Source organism: Selaginella moellendorffii, unplaced genomic scaffold, assembly GCF_000143415.4.
Source record: "Selaginella moellendorffii unplaced genomic scaffold, v1.0 SELMOscaffold_143, whole genome shotgun sequence".
NCBI lineage: Eukaryota > Viridiplantae > Streptophyta > Lycopodiopsida > Selaginellales > Selaginellaceae > Selaginella > Selaginella moellendorffii.
Window position 1 is genome coordinate 68,144 of NW_003314404.1, and position 14,926 is coordinate 83,069.

General features: G+C 45.2%; 5 protein-coding genes across 5 annotated transcripts; 3 read left to right on the forward strand and 2 right to left on the reverse strand.

Moving 5' to 3' along the window:
• Nucleotides 1-6: 6 nt before the first annotated feature.
• LOC9645801 (BEL1-like homeodomain protein 2) lies at nucleotides 7-3,200 on the forward strand. The gene is made up of 4 exons (XM_002992805.2): nucleotides 7-1,399; nucleotides 1,461-1,843; nucleotides 2,060-2,120; nucleotides 2,223-3,200. Exons 1-4 carry the CDS (start codon nucleotides 74-76, stop codon nucleotides 3,048-3,050), a joined length of 2,598 nt encoding a protein of 865 aa, XP_002992851.2. The 5' UTR covers nucleotides 7-73; the 3' UTR covers nucleotides 3,051-3,200.
• Nucleotides 3,201-3,325: 125 nt separating this feature from the next.
• On the forward strand, nucleotides 3,326-4,712 carry LOC9646105 (tetratricopeptide repeat domain-containing protein PYG7, chloroplastic). The gene is made up of 5 exons (XM_002992807.2): nucleotides 3,326-3,487; nucleotides 3,553-3,580; nucleotides 3,697-3,926; nucleotides 4,000-4,146; nucleotides 4,221-4,712. The coding sequence occupies exons 1-5, from the start codon at nucleotides 3,350-3,352 to the stop codon at nucleotides 4,494-4,496; spliced, it is 819 nt and encodes a 272-aa protein (XP_002992853.2). The 5' UTR covers nucleotides 3,326-3,349; the 3' UTR covers nucleotides 4,497-4,712.
• Nucleotides 4,713-10,127: 5,415 nt separating this feature from the next.
• On the forward strand, nucleotides 10,128-11,714 carry LOC9646106 (chitin elicitor receptor kinase 1). Its single transcript, XM_024666570.1, has one exon. The coding sequence runs from the start codon at nucleotides 10,261-10,263 to the stop codon at nucleotides 11,635-11,637; it is 1,377 nt and encodes a 458-aa protein (XP_024522338.1). The 5' UTR covers nucleotides 10,128-10,260; the 3' UTR covers nucleotides 11,638-11,714.
• On the reverse strand, nucleotides 11,635-13,394 carry LOC9646107 (phosphoglycerate mutase-like protein AT74H). The gene is made up of 6 exons (XM_002992834.2): nucleotides 13,282-13,394; nucleotides 12,591-13,221; nucleotides 12,399-12,518; nucleotides 12,119-12,332; nucleotides 11,991-12,071; nucleotides 11,635-11,932 (listed from the first exon to the last, which is right to left on the reverse strand). Exons 2-6 carry the CDS (start codon nucleotides 13,153-13,155, stop codon nucleotides 11,755-11,757), a joined length of 1,158 nt encoding a protein of 385 aa, XP_002992880.2. The 5' UTR covers nucleotides 13,156-13,221; nucleotides 13,282-13,394; the 3' UTR covers nucleotides 11,635-11,754.
• Nucleotides 13,255-14,325, reverse strand: LOC9646132 (thylakoid lumenal 15.0 kDa protein 2, chloroplastic). Its single transcript, XM_002992835.2, has 6 exons — nucleotides 14,163-14,325; nucleotides 14,004-14,110; nucleotides 13,837-13,927; nucleotides 13,715-13,783; nucleotides 13,547-13,656; nucleotides 13,255-13,476 (listed from the first exon to the last, which is right to left on the reverse strand). Exons 1-6 carry the CDS (start codon nucleotides 14,323-14,325, stop codon nucleotides 13,384-13,386), a joined length of 633 nt encoding a protein of 210 aa, XP_002992881.2. The 3' UTR covers nucleotides 13,255-13,383.
• Between the last annotated feature and the right edge of the window lie 601 nt (nucleotides 14,326-14,926).

Below are 14,926 nucleotides of genomic sequence, written 5' to 3' on the forward strand. Positions count from 1 at the left end.
CAACTCCAACGTTCTTGGAAAAGGTGGCGGAGGAGCTGCATGGCCTGGCGGCGGTGGCTTTGCCGCGAACAATATGAGCATGCAGCAAACGTTTGGAAGCACGACCGGGCGGGACCTGAGCGCTTACTTTGCGACCGGCGGCGGCGGCGGGGCTCCAAACTCGCAGGAGGCAATGCAGCTCTATCTCATGAACGCGGCGGCGGCGGCGGCTGCTGCCGGATACGGCGGATTCGCCGCCAGTTCTGGAGATGGACCGCCGGCTCAGGCGGCGGCGGGAGCTCCCGGGAGCATGGTTTTCATCCCGGGGCCGGCGGCGTCGCAGACTCCCATTGGAGTGCCGCTCCACAGCTCGCAAAACTCACTCTCCCAGACCTCGCAAGTTACGTCCGTGTCGAACTCTCCGGTGGCGTACCGTGGTGGAAGTGGAAATGGTGGCGGAGGATCGCACTTCTCGAGCTGGAAGAGTGGCGACGAGCTGGTTTTCATGCCCGGGAGCGAGCGCGCCGCCAAGACGTCGATGGACGTAAGCGACTTCTCCGACTACCACCAGCACGCGGCGGCGGCGGCGGCGTTCCACCAGATGCAAGACCATCTCTCCTCGCAAGCCCCGGGTGGCGCCGCCGGCGGTGGCGGCGGTGGAGTCTTCCAGGGCCTCTCGCTCTCGCTCTCCTCCCAGCAGCCGCCGCCGCTCAACGCTTTCGACGTGATCCAGCAGTCGGGGCTGGATCACGGCCAGGATCACCAGGCAGACAGCAAGCGATCCAAGCTGGCGGCGGACTTGAGCCACTTCCGGCGGGATTTTATTGGCGGCGCCGCCGCTCCCAAGGTCCCGGACGCCGCCAGCGCCACTCCGGCCATGTCCGCCAGCTTTAACATCATCTCCAGCAGCCGCTACCTCAAGGCTTGCCAGCAGCTCTTAGAGGAAGTTTGCAGCGTTGGAAGAGGTGGCAAGCAAAAGAGCAAACCATCCAACTCTCAGGGATGGACAGCGGCGGGGGGCGGCGGAGGAGGAGCGGCGAGTCCTCTCACAAGCCCGACATCTGCTACTACTCCTAGTGCTCCGGCGAACAACAATCCAGCACCGACGACGAGCAAAGATCAAAGCGCTCCAGCTCCGGCTGCGGGGTCATCTCAAGAACTTTCCAACGAGAAGGATGCTTGCGTGAGCGCTGGAAACAATACCGCCGTAAGCTCCAGTTCACCGGGTGGCGGAGGAGCTAAAACCGCGCCTGGAACTGGAGGAGCTGGGGGTGCTACCACGAGTGGGACTGGAACAGCGTCTGCGGCAGCGGCCCCAAGCTCGATCGAAGGTGGAGTGGAGTCGACGAGCGCGCTGAGCGCCGAGGAGAAGCAGGAGCTTGAGACGAAGAAATCCAAGCTCATCGGCATGCTCCAAGAGGTGACGAACTTTTCCCATGCGTGATTTGGATCGAGCTAAAACGTTCTGTTTTTCTTGGCAGGTGGATCGGAGATACCGGCAGTACTACGATCAAATGCAAGTGGTGATCAGCTCGTTTGATGCGGTGGCCGGCGTTGGAGCGGCCACTCCCTACACGGCTCTCGCGTTGCAAGCCATGTCTCGCTACTTTCGGTGCCTGAAGGACGCCATCACGGGGCAAATCTCGCTGGTTTGCAAGTCCCTGGGCGAGGAGGACATCTCCAAGCAGATCACCACCAAGAGCCCCACTTCCCGGCTCCGCTTCATCGACCAGCAGATCCGGCAGCAGCGCGCGTTCCAGCAGCTCGGGATGCTCAACCAGCACGCCTGGAGGCCGCAGCGAGGACTCCCCGAGCGATCGGTTTCGATCTTGCGAGCTTGGCTCTTTGAGCACTTCCTCCATCCGTAAGTTTTTGTTTGGCTTTTGCTCTTCCTCGAAAGTTGGAGCTTGGAATGTTTGGTGCTGCTTGATTGGTCCCTGACTGAGTGATTGCTAGATTTGCGGGCGATTGTCGCTTCCTGGAAGTAGAAATGTTTGACGTGATGCATGCATGGATCGACCGAGCAATTAAGTGTTCTTGTGTAACGCTCGAGCGAAGCTAACTTTGCTGGATTTTCCAGGTATCCCAAAGACGCGGACAAGATGATGCTAGCGAGGCAGACTGGTCTAACAAGAAGTCAGGTAGTTTCCTCTCCCAAAGTTCCCGGAACTTTAATGCTCCAATGTTCTTGGAGCTAAACTTCCAAATAACTGAGTATCGACTGACACTTATCGCGATCACAGGTGTCCAACTGGTTCATCAACGCTCGAGTGAGGCTATGGAAGCCAATGGTGGAGGAGATGTACCAGGAAGAAACGAGAGATCACGAGCTGGACGCGGCGGTGGCGCGGATGCAAGCCGCGAGCGAGGAAAACGAGCTCAAGAACAGCAGTGACGCTCTCACCGATCCCAAGTCGGGGAAGCTCATGTCCATGGATCACTCGGAGCAGGACTTCATCCACGAGACCAGCCCGGTCGACTACAATCCGGGGCTCCGGAAGCAGCAGCAGCAAAACATGGTGGTCGGATCGTCTCCAGCGGATTTGTACGAGGATTCCAGCGTCCAGCACCACCAGCAGCTCAAGAAATCCAGGTACCACGATCCATCCTCGGCGGACTTTGTACACCACCATATGGAAGTGGACATGAAGCCGGAGAGCGATGATAGCTTGGGAGTCCACGGCTATGGAGGTGGCGGCGGCGGAGGATACCACGACCAGAGCCTCCGCTTCTCCCCCGCCAATCCAGGCTTTCGATACAACTTAAATCCTTCGCCGGGAGGTGGAGTATCTCTCACTCTGGGACTCCAGCACAGTGACAGCAGCTTGGGAGGAGTGATCCATCCTCACGCGGCGGCGGCGGCGGCAGCCTACTTGCAACCGCAGGGATTCCACGCGCTGGCTCGTGGCGGCGGTGGCGGCGGAGGTGGTGGAGGTGGCGGCGGCGATGATTTCTCCAGCTTGTACGACAATGCGGCGGCGGCGGCGGCGGCGGGGTTGCACGACGGGATGAACTACGCGAGCAGGAAGCATATGGAGAGCCAGCTGCTGCACGATTTTGTGCCTAGCTAGTGGATCGATCGCTCGGCTATTCTTCTATATTTTCCTCTCCAAGAACTTTGGAGAGATTCTCCCGAAGAACACCTCGAAGACGTCTATATTCCTCGTGATCATGGGCAGGGATTTTATATAGCACCGAATTTATAGTGTTCTTTTCCAGCTTTTCTTTCTCTCCCTTGTTTTTGAGCTTGGAACAGGACTTTCTAAATGGATTTAGTGACGCGCGGTAGTATGGCGGTGCTAGAAGTGACGCGCGGTACGCCATGGTCTATCTTGTTGCTGGAACCTTTAGATTTTTTTAAACCCCAGCTATGGCGTGCTCCAGCAGTGGAGCCTCGTTGCTAGGGCTTCGCGGCTCGCTGGACGAGGCGGCGTCGATCAGGAGTAGTGTTTGTGCGCAGCGGAGGAGATTTTGTGCCAAGCCGAGAAGAGTCGGAAAGTTTTGCGAGGTATGTGGGAAGAATGTAGGCTATGGATTGGAAAAATAATAGGATTTCATTTTTCTTCTTCTCAGGCAAGGTGTCTTGTGGATTCTTCGCCAAGTTCGTGTTCTCTCTTTCCTCGATGTTTTTCCATCGATGATATCGATTTCTTCGATGAAGTTTTTCTCATTTCGTTCTTGCTTTTCTGACGATGGAAAGAATGGTTTCCGCTGCAGATCTTCGCATCGCTCAAAATCTTGTCACCTTTGCTCCATTGTTACAAACCGGTGTTGCCCACGCTGCTGGAAATCGAAGTGTTGGAGAGATCAGTGTCTCGCTCGCAGAGACTGGATTCCAGTATGCTTACCTCGGGGGAGTGTTGCTCCTACTTGGAGGTGGTGGCTTCTTCGTCATCCGGCAAATTCTCGTCCGCCGAGAACTCGAAATGGCCGCAAAGGAGTTGCTGGTCTGATATGGATTCTTCGACTCTTCCTTAGCCTACTCATCATTTTTTTTTTTTTTGTTTTCGATTCTGCCAGGAGCGTGTGAGAACGAGTCAGGCAACTCCGGTGGAATACTACGAACTTGGAGCCGTGATGCTGCGTAAGAAGCTGTATCCCGTTGCCAGAAAATACTTGGAACAAGCCATAAAGAAATGGGAGGACGATGAGCAAGAACTAGCACAGGTATAAAGTCTTGCATTCTTGCTTGTTTGTGTGTTGCTTTCTTTTTATTCAGGAGTTTCGTTTCTCCTTTCCAGGTGTACAATGCTCTTGGTTTCGCGTACTTCAGCGAGAACAAGGTCGAGCAGGCTATCTCCCACTACGAGAAAGCAGTGACCTTGTCCCCAGGCTATACTGTGGCCTGGAACAACCTGGGAAGCTCTTACGAGAAGCGGAAGGACTGGAAACGGGCTCTGAAGGCCTACGAGCAGACTTTACAGTTCGATCCTCGCAACAAAGTGGCGCTTTCTTGTCAGAAATACGTCAAGGACAAGGTGGAGCTGTACAGGGGCATTCCCAGCAAGTTCGACTGATGGCAGGGCCAAGAACCTGGAAGAAAAAGGCTATGGAACGTCTCCAGGCGCGGTCACCGGTGTCCATGGCACCATGGTTTTTGATGGACTTGCCACTGCTCTACGTACATCGAAACTGGATTTGCCTATTGTATTTTGTCAGCTCAGCTCTAAGAACTGTGCATTGAGTCTATGTTTGAGAAATCTGTAGCGTGCATCCAAGCACTTTAACAACAATCTAGGCTTTGGTACGAGTCAAAACGAGGCATGGTACGGACGCCACCTTTTGTCTAAAGAATCTGCTGCTTACTCACTGCCCCACCCAGATTTTGGAAGGATGGCGATAATTTCAGGAGCTTACACTAAATTTTCTTACCTTCTCAGCAACATGGTAGGTAAGGACGCATTTTCTTCAGCAAGCTCAGAAACGATTTAAGAGTTTGAGTTCTCTTGGTATGTTGATATTATATAACCATAATGTGCATTCATAAGAAAGGGTTTGCTCCTCCTTTTCGTTTCTATAATTTATAATTTTAGAATTTTTATTATTGTTATTGACATTGATAGTTCAATTATAGTTCAATATAACATAGTTCAATGACATAACATTGATAGAACTATCAATAAAATTATAGTGCATATCTTAAATTAAAATATGGCATATATTAAGATTTCTTCTTTATTATATTAAATTTATTAAATATTTAATTTTCCCAAAATAAATACTAGTAGTTACCAAGTGGCATCACCATTAGCAACTCATTCCCCACTCACACTTACATACTTGTAACTCAAAATAATTTAATATATCTATTAATATTTATATTAAAAAATAATATTTTAAAAGTCCCAATGCAAATTATTCAACTTTAGCTTCCAAAAAATCTTTAAAAATTTTGGAAAAACATTAAAAGATTTATATAAACCTTATAATATAATAATTTGATTAATATATTTAATTGACATATAGTCATTAAGTAAATATATATGAATACTTTGTATTATATATGCCATGCCCATTGACCACCAGTTGACTAGGACTAATTGAAAGAGTATGAGATATTAATTAAAATCATTGAGTAATATTATTATATAAATACAACACTAAATAGATTAAGTTTTAAAAATAATATTTTAAGCCTTTAAAAAATAAACTAGATATATATTTTATAATTATAAAAATATTTATTTTAAATTATTCTTAGAATATTTTATATATTATAAGTTATAGTAAAATTTATAGATTTAGTGTTATTTTATTAAAAAAATTGTTAGTGTCTTATAAATATAGTAATAAATATAAATACTTAATTAAATCACACTATACTTGAATAAAGCTTATTGATATATATTTTAATAAAAAATCTTAATTTAATTAAATTTATTCTTAAAAGTTTAAAAATAAATAATAATGTAAATAATAAGTACAATAGAAAAGAAATTAACTAAAATTAATAAAAATATAATAATATTTTTGTAGCATATATAGTTTTCACTCTTTACTATATTATGATTTACCATAAGATAACCATGGAGTGGAACCTTGTATATTTAAACCCTAATGAATTATCTATCAAATCATTCCTTTTGGTTATTTGATGTTGTAAAATTGTTTCAACGTCACTTAGTATTTTTATCCTTTCGATTTTTAAGTTATACATTCAAGGGTTATTCTGTGTTTTAGTTCCTTTGCTCTTTAGTTGCATACTCAAGAATTTAGTTCCGTTCTTTTGTTCCTTTTAGCTATGTGTTTACAAAATTTAATAAATGTTTTACTTTAGTAAATGAACAAAGCGAAATTTAAATTTTAAGACTTTAAGTCACTAAACAAAGGGACGGAGCTAAACTCTTGAGCATACAACTAAGGAGCAAAATAACTAGAACACAAAATGGCCCTTGAATGTATAGTTTAAAAAGCGAATAAAACAAAAATATTAAGCGACATTGAAACAATTCTAAAGCATTAAACAACTAAAAAAAATTGATTTGAGAGATAATTCATTGGGGCTTAAATATAGAAGGAAAGAGCCCATAAACAAAAATGCACCTTTTTTTTTTTCAATTGGTTAAAATAATATCTTAATGCCAAGAATAGCATGCAAAACAGAGCCAAATAAATTTTTTATATTATCTTAGCATCTCAGTGGCCTAACACAAGGGATATGGATACTCCACTAATTTGTATAGTATGGAGTTTAAAACTAAACCTAAGCCAAACATAAACAAGGATATGCATGTAAACAAAGAGTTGCACTATGTCTTAAATTGATCAACCATACCTAACCTACCCATTATCCCTACTATCCCCCACAAGAAACCACCCCCTCCTATATTAACATATGCTTTGGGCTTTCACCCCAATATTAAAAGTTAATCTTTGAGACAATTTATTACAAATTTACTCATGGGAATAGCATTATTATGTTTAGAACAATTTCTATATTTCATAGATATACCTAACTAGCAAATTTAGGCATTTTCCATAAATAATTAATGGGACTAAACAAAACCAATACATAAGGCATGATAACAACACACAATAAACTATCATGTAGCAATATTAAAAGACTAGTGCTTAATATGCAAGGGTTCTTATTACTAGCAAATAAAAGATATAACAAGATTAGAACTCTTTACCACGCTAAGTATGTTTAATTAATAGCATGTATAAATTCCATCTTTATGTTCATCTTGTCTAAATACAATCAAAATACCAAATTATCTTCACTAACACAATAGAGTTTGATAAAAGGTTTAGAAATATTGATCTCCTATTGTTATGGCAATTAAAAAAGAATATTTGAAAGGACTTTTCGACATGTAATTTTCAATATTTGCAAACACAATTTTGTAATAACAGTATTAGAACTTTTAAAATTGTGATTAAAATTAACAATATGAAAACTAAAATTATTATCCACTTTTATTTAGGCATGTTTGAGAATATTCTAAGAATATTATCTTGTATGATCAATAGCCAACATCAATTCTGTTGTGTAACATTTAAGTGTTTATAATCTTTAAACATTTTAGTAAACCTAAGATTAAAAAACCACTAGATTTCTAATAAGCCCTATATAATAGTGCCACAAAGTTTATAAATGTTTTTTAATTATTCAACATTCTTTTAGGACAATCATAGGATTATGATAAGTAACTTCTTTGTAAAGTATTGATATTTGTCGGTTTGCTTGTTGAGAGAAAAAGCTATGGAAAATTTCTCTTTATTCTCTTTTTGAATTATGCATTTCAACTATAATTATGAGACTATATAACTTCTCCTTGTGTACACTCTTTACAAAAGCCATTCAACCAAACCTTTGCAAAAAGAAAAACTAAAAAATTAGCCCTATCTACGATTGAATACATTTTAAGACGCAATACTGTGAATAGCATGTGGTATGTGTTATTAAGTAACTTTGTTTTAATCTTTTCAATTTTTACTTTGAAAAGGGGATTTATTTAAGGATCATATGCTTATTAACATAACTACGATTTAGCAAAACCACCCAACACGCCAATGTGGCGTGCATTCAAACAATACATTGGGCATCCTAGGCTTATTTACCCCCATCCAGTTATGACACAGCCCGTGCTATGTGAAATCCAATCTACATATACTGTGGTTCTTGATTTGGAGACTAAGTCAAAACAAGATGGCCCCTTTCCACCCGCTCCTGAGGAAAATATAAAGCTTGAGGAGGTAAAGTGAGAGTTGGATGTGAAGTACAAAATTAAAACAATTCTCATATGTTTCTGCTGTAATCACTTCCATTTGAGGAAAACTCATCACACGATACATAAACTATGGAGCCAGATGAAAGGATTCTCATAACACAGTGCTATGAGGTAGATCGAAAAATTTATCTTGGATTTGTGGACAAGACAGTGCGAGTCTAAGAAGGATTGCAGGGGACAAACCAAAAGCATTGCGAGCGAAGGGGAGAAAGCATTGTGTTGCTCTGCAATGCATCCACAGGGCGGCATAGCCAAAATGCCGAATCCTGGATCGGAACTTCTGTTTTCCATGTCAAGTTCACAACACAGTTATAAGAAAATCGAATTTATTTCTTTCAAAACAAAAACCTTTTTTTATCACATTTATTTTTAGAACAAACTTTTGCTACTGCTTGACTGTCCTTGATCTCGACGACCATTGTCTCTGCCGCCTGCTCTTTGTGGGTAGAAACTCCAAAGACTCTACAGTGGTGCTTCGTGTCGTGGAACAGATACATTTAGAGAGATTTCTTCCTTTTTCTCTCTCTAGTATTTATCTAACCTCATATCGCCACCACCTTTTCTCCCATCTCGCATTGGATCAAAAGGGAACCCAGGGTGGAAGCTGCTTCTCTCACACTTCCGTTTTTCTTTGTTCTTTCTTCTTTGATTGACTAGCTCGCGCTTACCAGTCCCGCTTTCTAGCGTCAACGATGCTTAGGTGAGGCATGGTTTGCCAAGGACGAACAGGATCATGCTGTAGTCCGTCCTGCAAATGCAAAGAGCCCAGACAGCGGCGGCATAATCAGAAGCTAAAGTCTCCTTTGTGCCGCAAGGCTCTGAGATCTTGCGAAAGTTGAGTAACCGCATCTATGCAAGATTTATATCAGCATCTGAGCATCGTTTAACTTTATTCCCCGGCTGCTGGAATAGCTTTGCTAACCTTCTTCCTGAAACTTTGTTGAACTTTGAATCAACACTCAAAGAAGCGTCTGCCGCTTCCAGTTCAGACTTGAGGGTTTGGCCTCCTGAACTTACATCGGAGTGTGAGTACAAGGTAGCACTTTTGCCTCAGCACCACCGAGGTCTTGCCAGAGTGCCGAGGGGCAGCGAGAAGAAGTTATATCAGCTACGTGCTCATCTAGATCAGGCCATGGCACATAATAATTCATCCTCAAGTCCAAGTTTCTCAAGCTTTTCAACTGCACGAGTGTTGTTACGATATTCTGAATTTTGTTTTACTTGGTACGTCAGGCGTAGGATGATGGTAAATCACATAGTGGAAGGCAGGTCACGCAGAATATAGTCAAATGATAAAACCCAGCATCCAAAAGGTTAGTAAAGGTTTTACAGGCTTTTGGGGTGCCCACCAAAAGTCTTTCGTCTTTATTTCAACAACAGCAGCAGCAATAGTTTGTTGACCAACCAACCAAAGTCTTCGCTTCATTCATTCCAACAGAGCAGCGTTTGATATGGTGATTTCTAACTGTGGTTATTCCAGATCGTAAGCGTTTAAAATACACCCTTCCAGATAAAAAACGCTAGCTATTGGCCACCAAACTTCAGTGTGAAAGGTTTGTGCGTGCTTGACTTTCTTGTGCTTCTGGAAACAAAGCCCAGCTATGTGGTAAAACAAAAAAAATTGATATCTAAAAGAGTTTATATGTGAGTGTTTGGAAACTTGGCCCTCACACATACAGATATACATTACATATAAAAAAAACGATATGGAGCGAGAACTATGGGAGAGCAGCAGTGAAGAGAATAATCGCCTCGGGAATAACGAAGATACTACAAGAGCCAAAGTTAGTATACGGATGTGGGTGACGTGGCACAGTGTGATGTCCCCGTGGCGCCTCCACGTGTGACTTTTCCAGTGACGCGTCGGACCAGCTCCCTCTTTTGTTAGCGTTTCGCGGACGGTGGTGGCGCCAGCGCTAGGGTTTTGGAGACCCACCGCACTTCTCGCCCATCGATTTGGGGGCATTGGAGCTGGAGCCCTGGCAGGAATTCCTCGCATTTTCGATCCAAGGGAAGGATTTTCTAGAACAGGACCGAGACCTCTTTCATGTTGATCCCGCGGCGCGCGGGCGAGGAGCAGTGGCACAGGTTTGAGGAGCTCATGTTTAGAATGTGCCTCCCGGGCAGTAGGAAAGACAAGAAAGGCAGCCAAGGAGGAGAAGCAGCGCTGAAAGGCAGTGACAGGAAATCATCGAGGAGGGAGTCGGCGGCCCGGGACAGCAGCCTAGGCAGCACCACCGACGGCGGCTTCACCACTTTCACCACCACCGCGTCCAAGGAGTCCAGGACCAACAATTCCAGGGAATCCAGGGACTCGAGGGTCTCGTCCAGCAGCAGTGCGAGCTCTCTCGCCGGGATCAGGGACCTCCTCCCAGACGGGCCTATACGCTACCGATACAAGGACCTGGTCCGTGCCACGGACAACTTCAGCGAGGCCAGCAAGATCGGCGGCTCCGTGTTCCGCGCTCTCGTCCGGGGCGCCGACGTCGCGATCGTCCAGAAGAAAGGGAGCTTCGTCGGGAACTACATCGAGCTCCTCAAGATCATCACCAGCGTCCACCACGTCAACCTGGTGAAGGTGCTGGGGGCGTGCTTGCGCGAGAGCGAGCACGTCTACGTTTGCTACGAGTACGAGGAGGGGGTGAATCTCCGGGAGGCGCTGCACAGCCCCAGGGCCGAGGGCTTCTCCGCGCTGGCGAGCTGGACGTCGCGGCTCCAGGTCGCGCTGGACGTGGCGCTGGGCCTCGAGTACCTCCACGACCACACCATGCCGCCTTTCGTGCACAAGCACGTCAAGAGCACCAACATTATCGTCACCAACGAGCTCCGAGCGAAGATCGTCAAGTTTGGCATCCCGCAGCTGGTTGGAGAGATCCCGTCGCCTCTCCCCGCGAGCGCCACGACCAAGGAGAACGCCGAGATCAAGTTAGAGGAACACGAGAGGCTACCGAGGCGGAAGCTCGTCCGGCAGAACAGCATCAAGATCACAGGCACTCCCGGCTACATGTCCCCCGAGTACCAGACGAGCGGGGTGGTGAGCAGCAAGATGGACGTGTTTGCGTTTGGGGTGGTGCTGCTGGAGCTCCTCACCGGCAAGCAACCGGGCGTTCAGCTGGATCCCGCGACCAAGAAGCACAAGGTGGTTTCCCTCACGGACGAGGTGACGGAGATCATGGAGGAGCGTGATCCCCGGAAGAAGCTCCGCCTGTGGATCGACGCCAGGCTCCGGGACTCGTATCCGGTGGACACGGCGATGAGCGTCACTGCTCTCGCCAGGCTTTGCATCGACTCCAACCCGGAGTCGCGGCCTCCCATGAAGAACGTTACCGCGAAGCTGTCCAACTATTTGATCAAGTCCCAGGAATGGGAGAGGGATTTCCTGGCGTTTCGGGAGCAACAGAGTCAAACAATGGAAGGAAGATAGCGAAACAAGAATTTTGTTGTCTTTCTCATTTTTTGGTTCTTCCCAAAAGAACCAAGTTCGCTGCTGTATATTTTACACGTAGCTCTTGTAGCTCTCACGAAGAAAGGATTTTGGTTCTCAACTTCGCCAGCCGACAGGAGGTTCCGGCTGGAAGAAATCTCTCATTGACGAGGCATTCTTTATCTCGGAAGGCATTTGGGAGAGCTCGTCCTTGTCGGAATCAAAATGGCTGAAAAAGTTTGATCCGGACGTGAGCCAGTCGTAGTTGAGCTCCCCAGGCTTGGCATACTTTTGCCTGAGATAAAAAGGAGAGGAATTTCAGCGACTGGAAATTGGAGCGAGAGCTCAGATACCATTCTTGATCATCAATCATGCACTCTGTCATCCCAAAAGCTTTAAGTTCCTCTCGTGTGTGATGAACAAGCAAGCTATACCTGGAGTAGCAAAAGAGTATTGGCTAAGTTGTTGATGAGAAACTTACCGTCCTCCAGGCCCGGTTTCCATCACCATGGTTCCCGTGTTGCCAAAGTTCCATAAACCTTCGAATTGCTCCACCGTCCACTTGTACCATCTCATCAGGAAGACCCGCAAAGTAAGACCGTGTGACACGAGAACCAAGTTCACGTTTTTTGACCTGTCCTCGGGTCTTTGGAAACGACCAATGTCAATGTCTGCTCTCAAAGTTTCCCTGAATCCTGTGTACGAAAACTGTAAAGTGCAAAGAGAAAAACCGGACTTTTCAGACGAAAAGTGCTTGATACCTGTGATACGATCGTAGACATCTGCTGCAGATTCTCCATTTGGAAACCTGTAGAAGAATCGACCATAACGCAGCCGGATTTCTTTTTCAACTCGCATTCGCTCCTGGTCTTGAAAGTTTCCTGTGGAAAAAGTGAAAAAGAAAAAGGTTCCGAGTTAAATTCACGGCAAGGAAAAAATAATAAAAAACATACCAAAATCCTGCTCACGGAGCCTCGGTTCTTCTCGGACACCTGCAATTCTCTCTCGCTCGAATGCCATTCCAATCGCTTTGAGCGTCTGCAAACTTCGACGATACGGGGAAACATAGAAGTAAACCTTCCAGTCTGGAGCACCATCACTCTCGACTAGAGTTCTTATCCTTTTCCCACATTCTATGGCCTGCCTCCATCCAGCCTCGGTGAGAGATATCTTGGAGTCTGGAATCCGAGTGTAAGCACCTTCATCAATGTTGCCTTCACTTTGGCCATGGCGTACCAGAATGATTCGTCGGGGTCGAGGTGGTGCTCCTAACACAAGCTGCTCGTGCTGCTCCGCGGCCGAAAAATCGGCAATGTCGTAGAGATAATGCCCCCTGTGAAAATGCCTGTCTTCTCCCAGGCTACAGTGAACCATGAACGAAGTGCTTCTTCCATGCCCTTTTACCTTGCCTCGTCTAGCTTGCTCCAATCCTACTAAACTTCCCCTCTTCCTGCCTGTTAGACGTAGGTTCCACCTCTTACCATGGATCCTGCTGCTGCTGCTGCTAGAAGCTTGCATCTTTGCTAGAGCGGCTCTATGCTTCAGTGATAATTTAGACTCTGTTCACTTCAATGATAGATAGCCCTGAAGAAACCAAAGAATCAAAAACACGCAACAGAAAAGAAAGGCGAATAAACTTCTTACGGCGGATTCTGTGAAACACGTTTCTCTACGACAAGCGCACGTCTTTGTCAAATTCCAGTCTACCATTCACGCTGGGTAGTAGTATATGACACGAAGACTTTGCTAGTTTATGGTGCTGCAAGCTCTAGGCCCTGGCGGTTCTCTCAAGCACGAGCTGATAGCTGCAACAGCGGCCTCTATCGAAGCATCTTCTCCCTTGAGAAAGAAATATCAAGCCTTACACTGTGAAGAAAAAACGAAAGAAAAAGAAAGTTGATCAACGAACCTTTTCACGCCAGTAAAATACATTTCCATATTGGCCCGCCAGCCTCGACCAAAAGCTGCGAGGAACATTAAGGTCTACGGACGCACCGACGTTGAAGTTTAGTATGTTCCCTGTCACGATTTTATTCTGCATAGGTGAGAACTATGCGTCAAAGTCGATGGTGCGTACCAAGGCTAGGATCAGCAACGAAAACAATGGTATTGTCATCGACTTTCCAGAATTCTCGGATCGCCAACCCTGCAAAAATCACAACAGATTTGTTCTTGTTGTAAGTTGCAAAAGGCAAGTACCTGGAGTGTTGGGATAGTTTTGAGCAAGAACTCGGAGCTTGAATCCAGTGAGCTCTTCTATCTCTTTGATTTCCTGGGCAATGCGCCCCTCCTAGAAACCAAGCAAGAACATTAAAGTAAAAGGAAAGGAACAAGAAAAGTTTGCTCGCTAGAAATTTCTTGCTTACCTGACCTTCTGAAAGAAATCCAGCGACGTCAATCACTGGAGTGTAGCTTCGCGGTAGCAATTCCGGCTTGTTCACGCCTTCCGGCCTCGCTTGCAGCAGCGTCGGGCCTTGAAACACGAGGAGATCACACAAAACGTACGCTTGACATAAATCACTCACCAGAAGAGAGGGCGATGGACAAACTCAATGCGGCAGGCAATAGCACACTCCTCTTGGCGCGCTCCATCGCCTCGCCCCAATTCCACCTCGCAGCTACACACCTCCTACCGGCATTCGGACGATCAAGCGCCAGAGCCAGCGAGTGAGCTCCCCGAAGAGCCATCCCGCCCTAAAATTTTAGATAGCTGGCGCTGACGTGTTTTTATTTAGGGCTATTAAGTTCATATTAGCTATTAAATTAAAGGTATGAGGAAAACATGGTTTGTGACCGTCGAAACAATTTGATAATGTTTATATTTCTTGGTTTATAATTTATATTTATAGCATGTAATTTGTAAAGCAAACTATAACCTAAGACAATAGCGAATACAACTTGATGACAACTGAGGACAATCAAAATCAACCGAGGACAACCAAAGTAAAAAAAAAAATGTTATACATTGCATGTGGCAACATTTAGTTTGCTTAATAATAGTTTTATTATTACTTATTAATCTAATTGATCAAATAAAATTTATAATTATAAGCATGTTTGTAATTTATAAACACAAGATTAATATTATTGCATATCAACCATTAGATAATAGAATATAAAAAAATATACTAGAAAGTGTTTAAGAAAGTTTATAAATTATAAATACAAAATTAATCTAAATGAATAACAACCGTTAGATGGTAAAATATCCTAGAATATCTAAGTATATTCTCAGATTTGCTTAAGCAAACCAAAAATTAATCCAAGTTATATAATATATGGAACCTCC

Coding starts and splice junctions, on each gene's coding strand:
- LOC9645801 (XM_002992805.2), top strand. CDS start 74: ATGAGCATGCAGCAAACGTTTGGAAGCACGACCGGGCGGGACCTGAGC. Junction 1,400..1,460: donor TCATCGGCATGCTCCAAGAG/GTGACGAACTTT, acceptor TTTTCTTGGCAG/GTGGATCGGAGATACCGGCA. Junction 1,844..2,059: donor TTTGAGCACTTCCTCCATCC/GTAAGTTTTTGT, acceptor TGGATTTTCCAG/GTATCCCAAAGACGCGGACA.
- LOC9646105 (XM_002992807.2), top strand. CDS start 3,350: ATGGCGTGCTCCAGCAGTGGAGCCTCGTTGCTAGGGCTTCGCGGCTCG. Junction 3,927..3,999: donor TGGCCGCAAAGGAGTTGCTG/GTCTGATATGGA, acceptor CGATTCTGCCAG/GAGCGTGTGAGAACGAGTCA. Junction 4,147..4,220: donor ATGAGCAAGAACTAGCACAG/GTATAAAGTCTT, acceptor TCTCCTTTCCAG/GTGTACAATGCTCTTGGTTT.
- LOC9646106 (XM_024666570.1), top strand. CDS start 10,261: ATGTTGATCCCGCGGCGCGCGGGCGAGGAGCAGTGGCACAGGTTTGAG.
- LOC9646107 (XM_002992834.2), bottom strand. CDS start 13,155: ATGCAAGCTTCTAGCAGCAGCAGCAGCAGGATCCATGGTAAGAGGTGG. Junction 12,333..12,398: donor TGTCTACGATCGTATCACAG/GTATCAAGCACT, acceptor TTTCGTACACAG/GATTCAGGGAAACTTTGAGA. Junction 12,072..12,118: donor GAAACCGGGCCTGGAGGACG/GTAAGTTTCTCA, acceptor TTGCTACTCCAG/GTATAGCTTGCTTGTTCATC.
- LOC9646132 (XM_002992835.2), bottom strand. CDS start 14,325: ATGGCTCTTCGGGGAGCTCACTCGCTGGCTCTGGCGCTTGATCGTCCG. Junction 13,928..14,003: donor GATTTCTTTCAGAAGGTCAG/GTAAGCAAGAAA, acceptor CTTGGTTTCTAG/GAGGGGCGCATTGCCCAGGA. Junction 13,477..13,546: donor TATTTTACTGGCGTGAAAAG/GTTCGTTGATCA, acceptor TTCTTTCTCAAG/GGAGAAGATGCTTCGATAGA.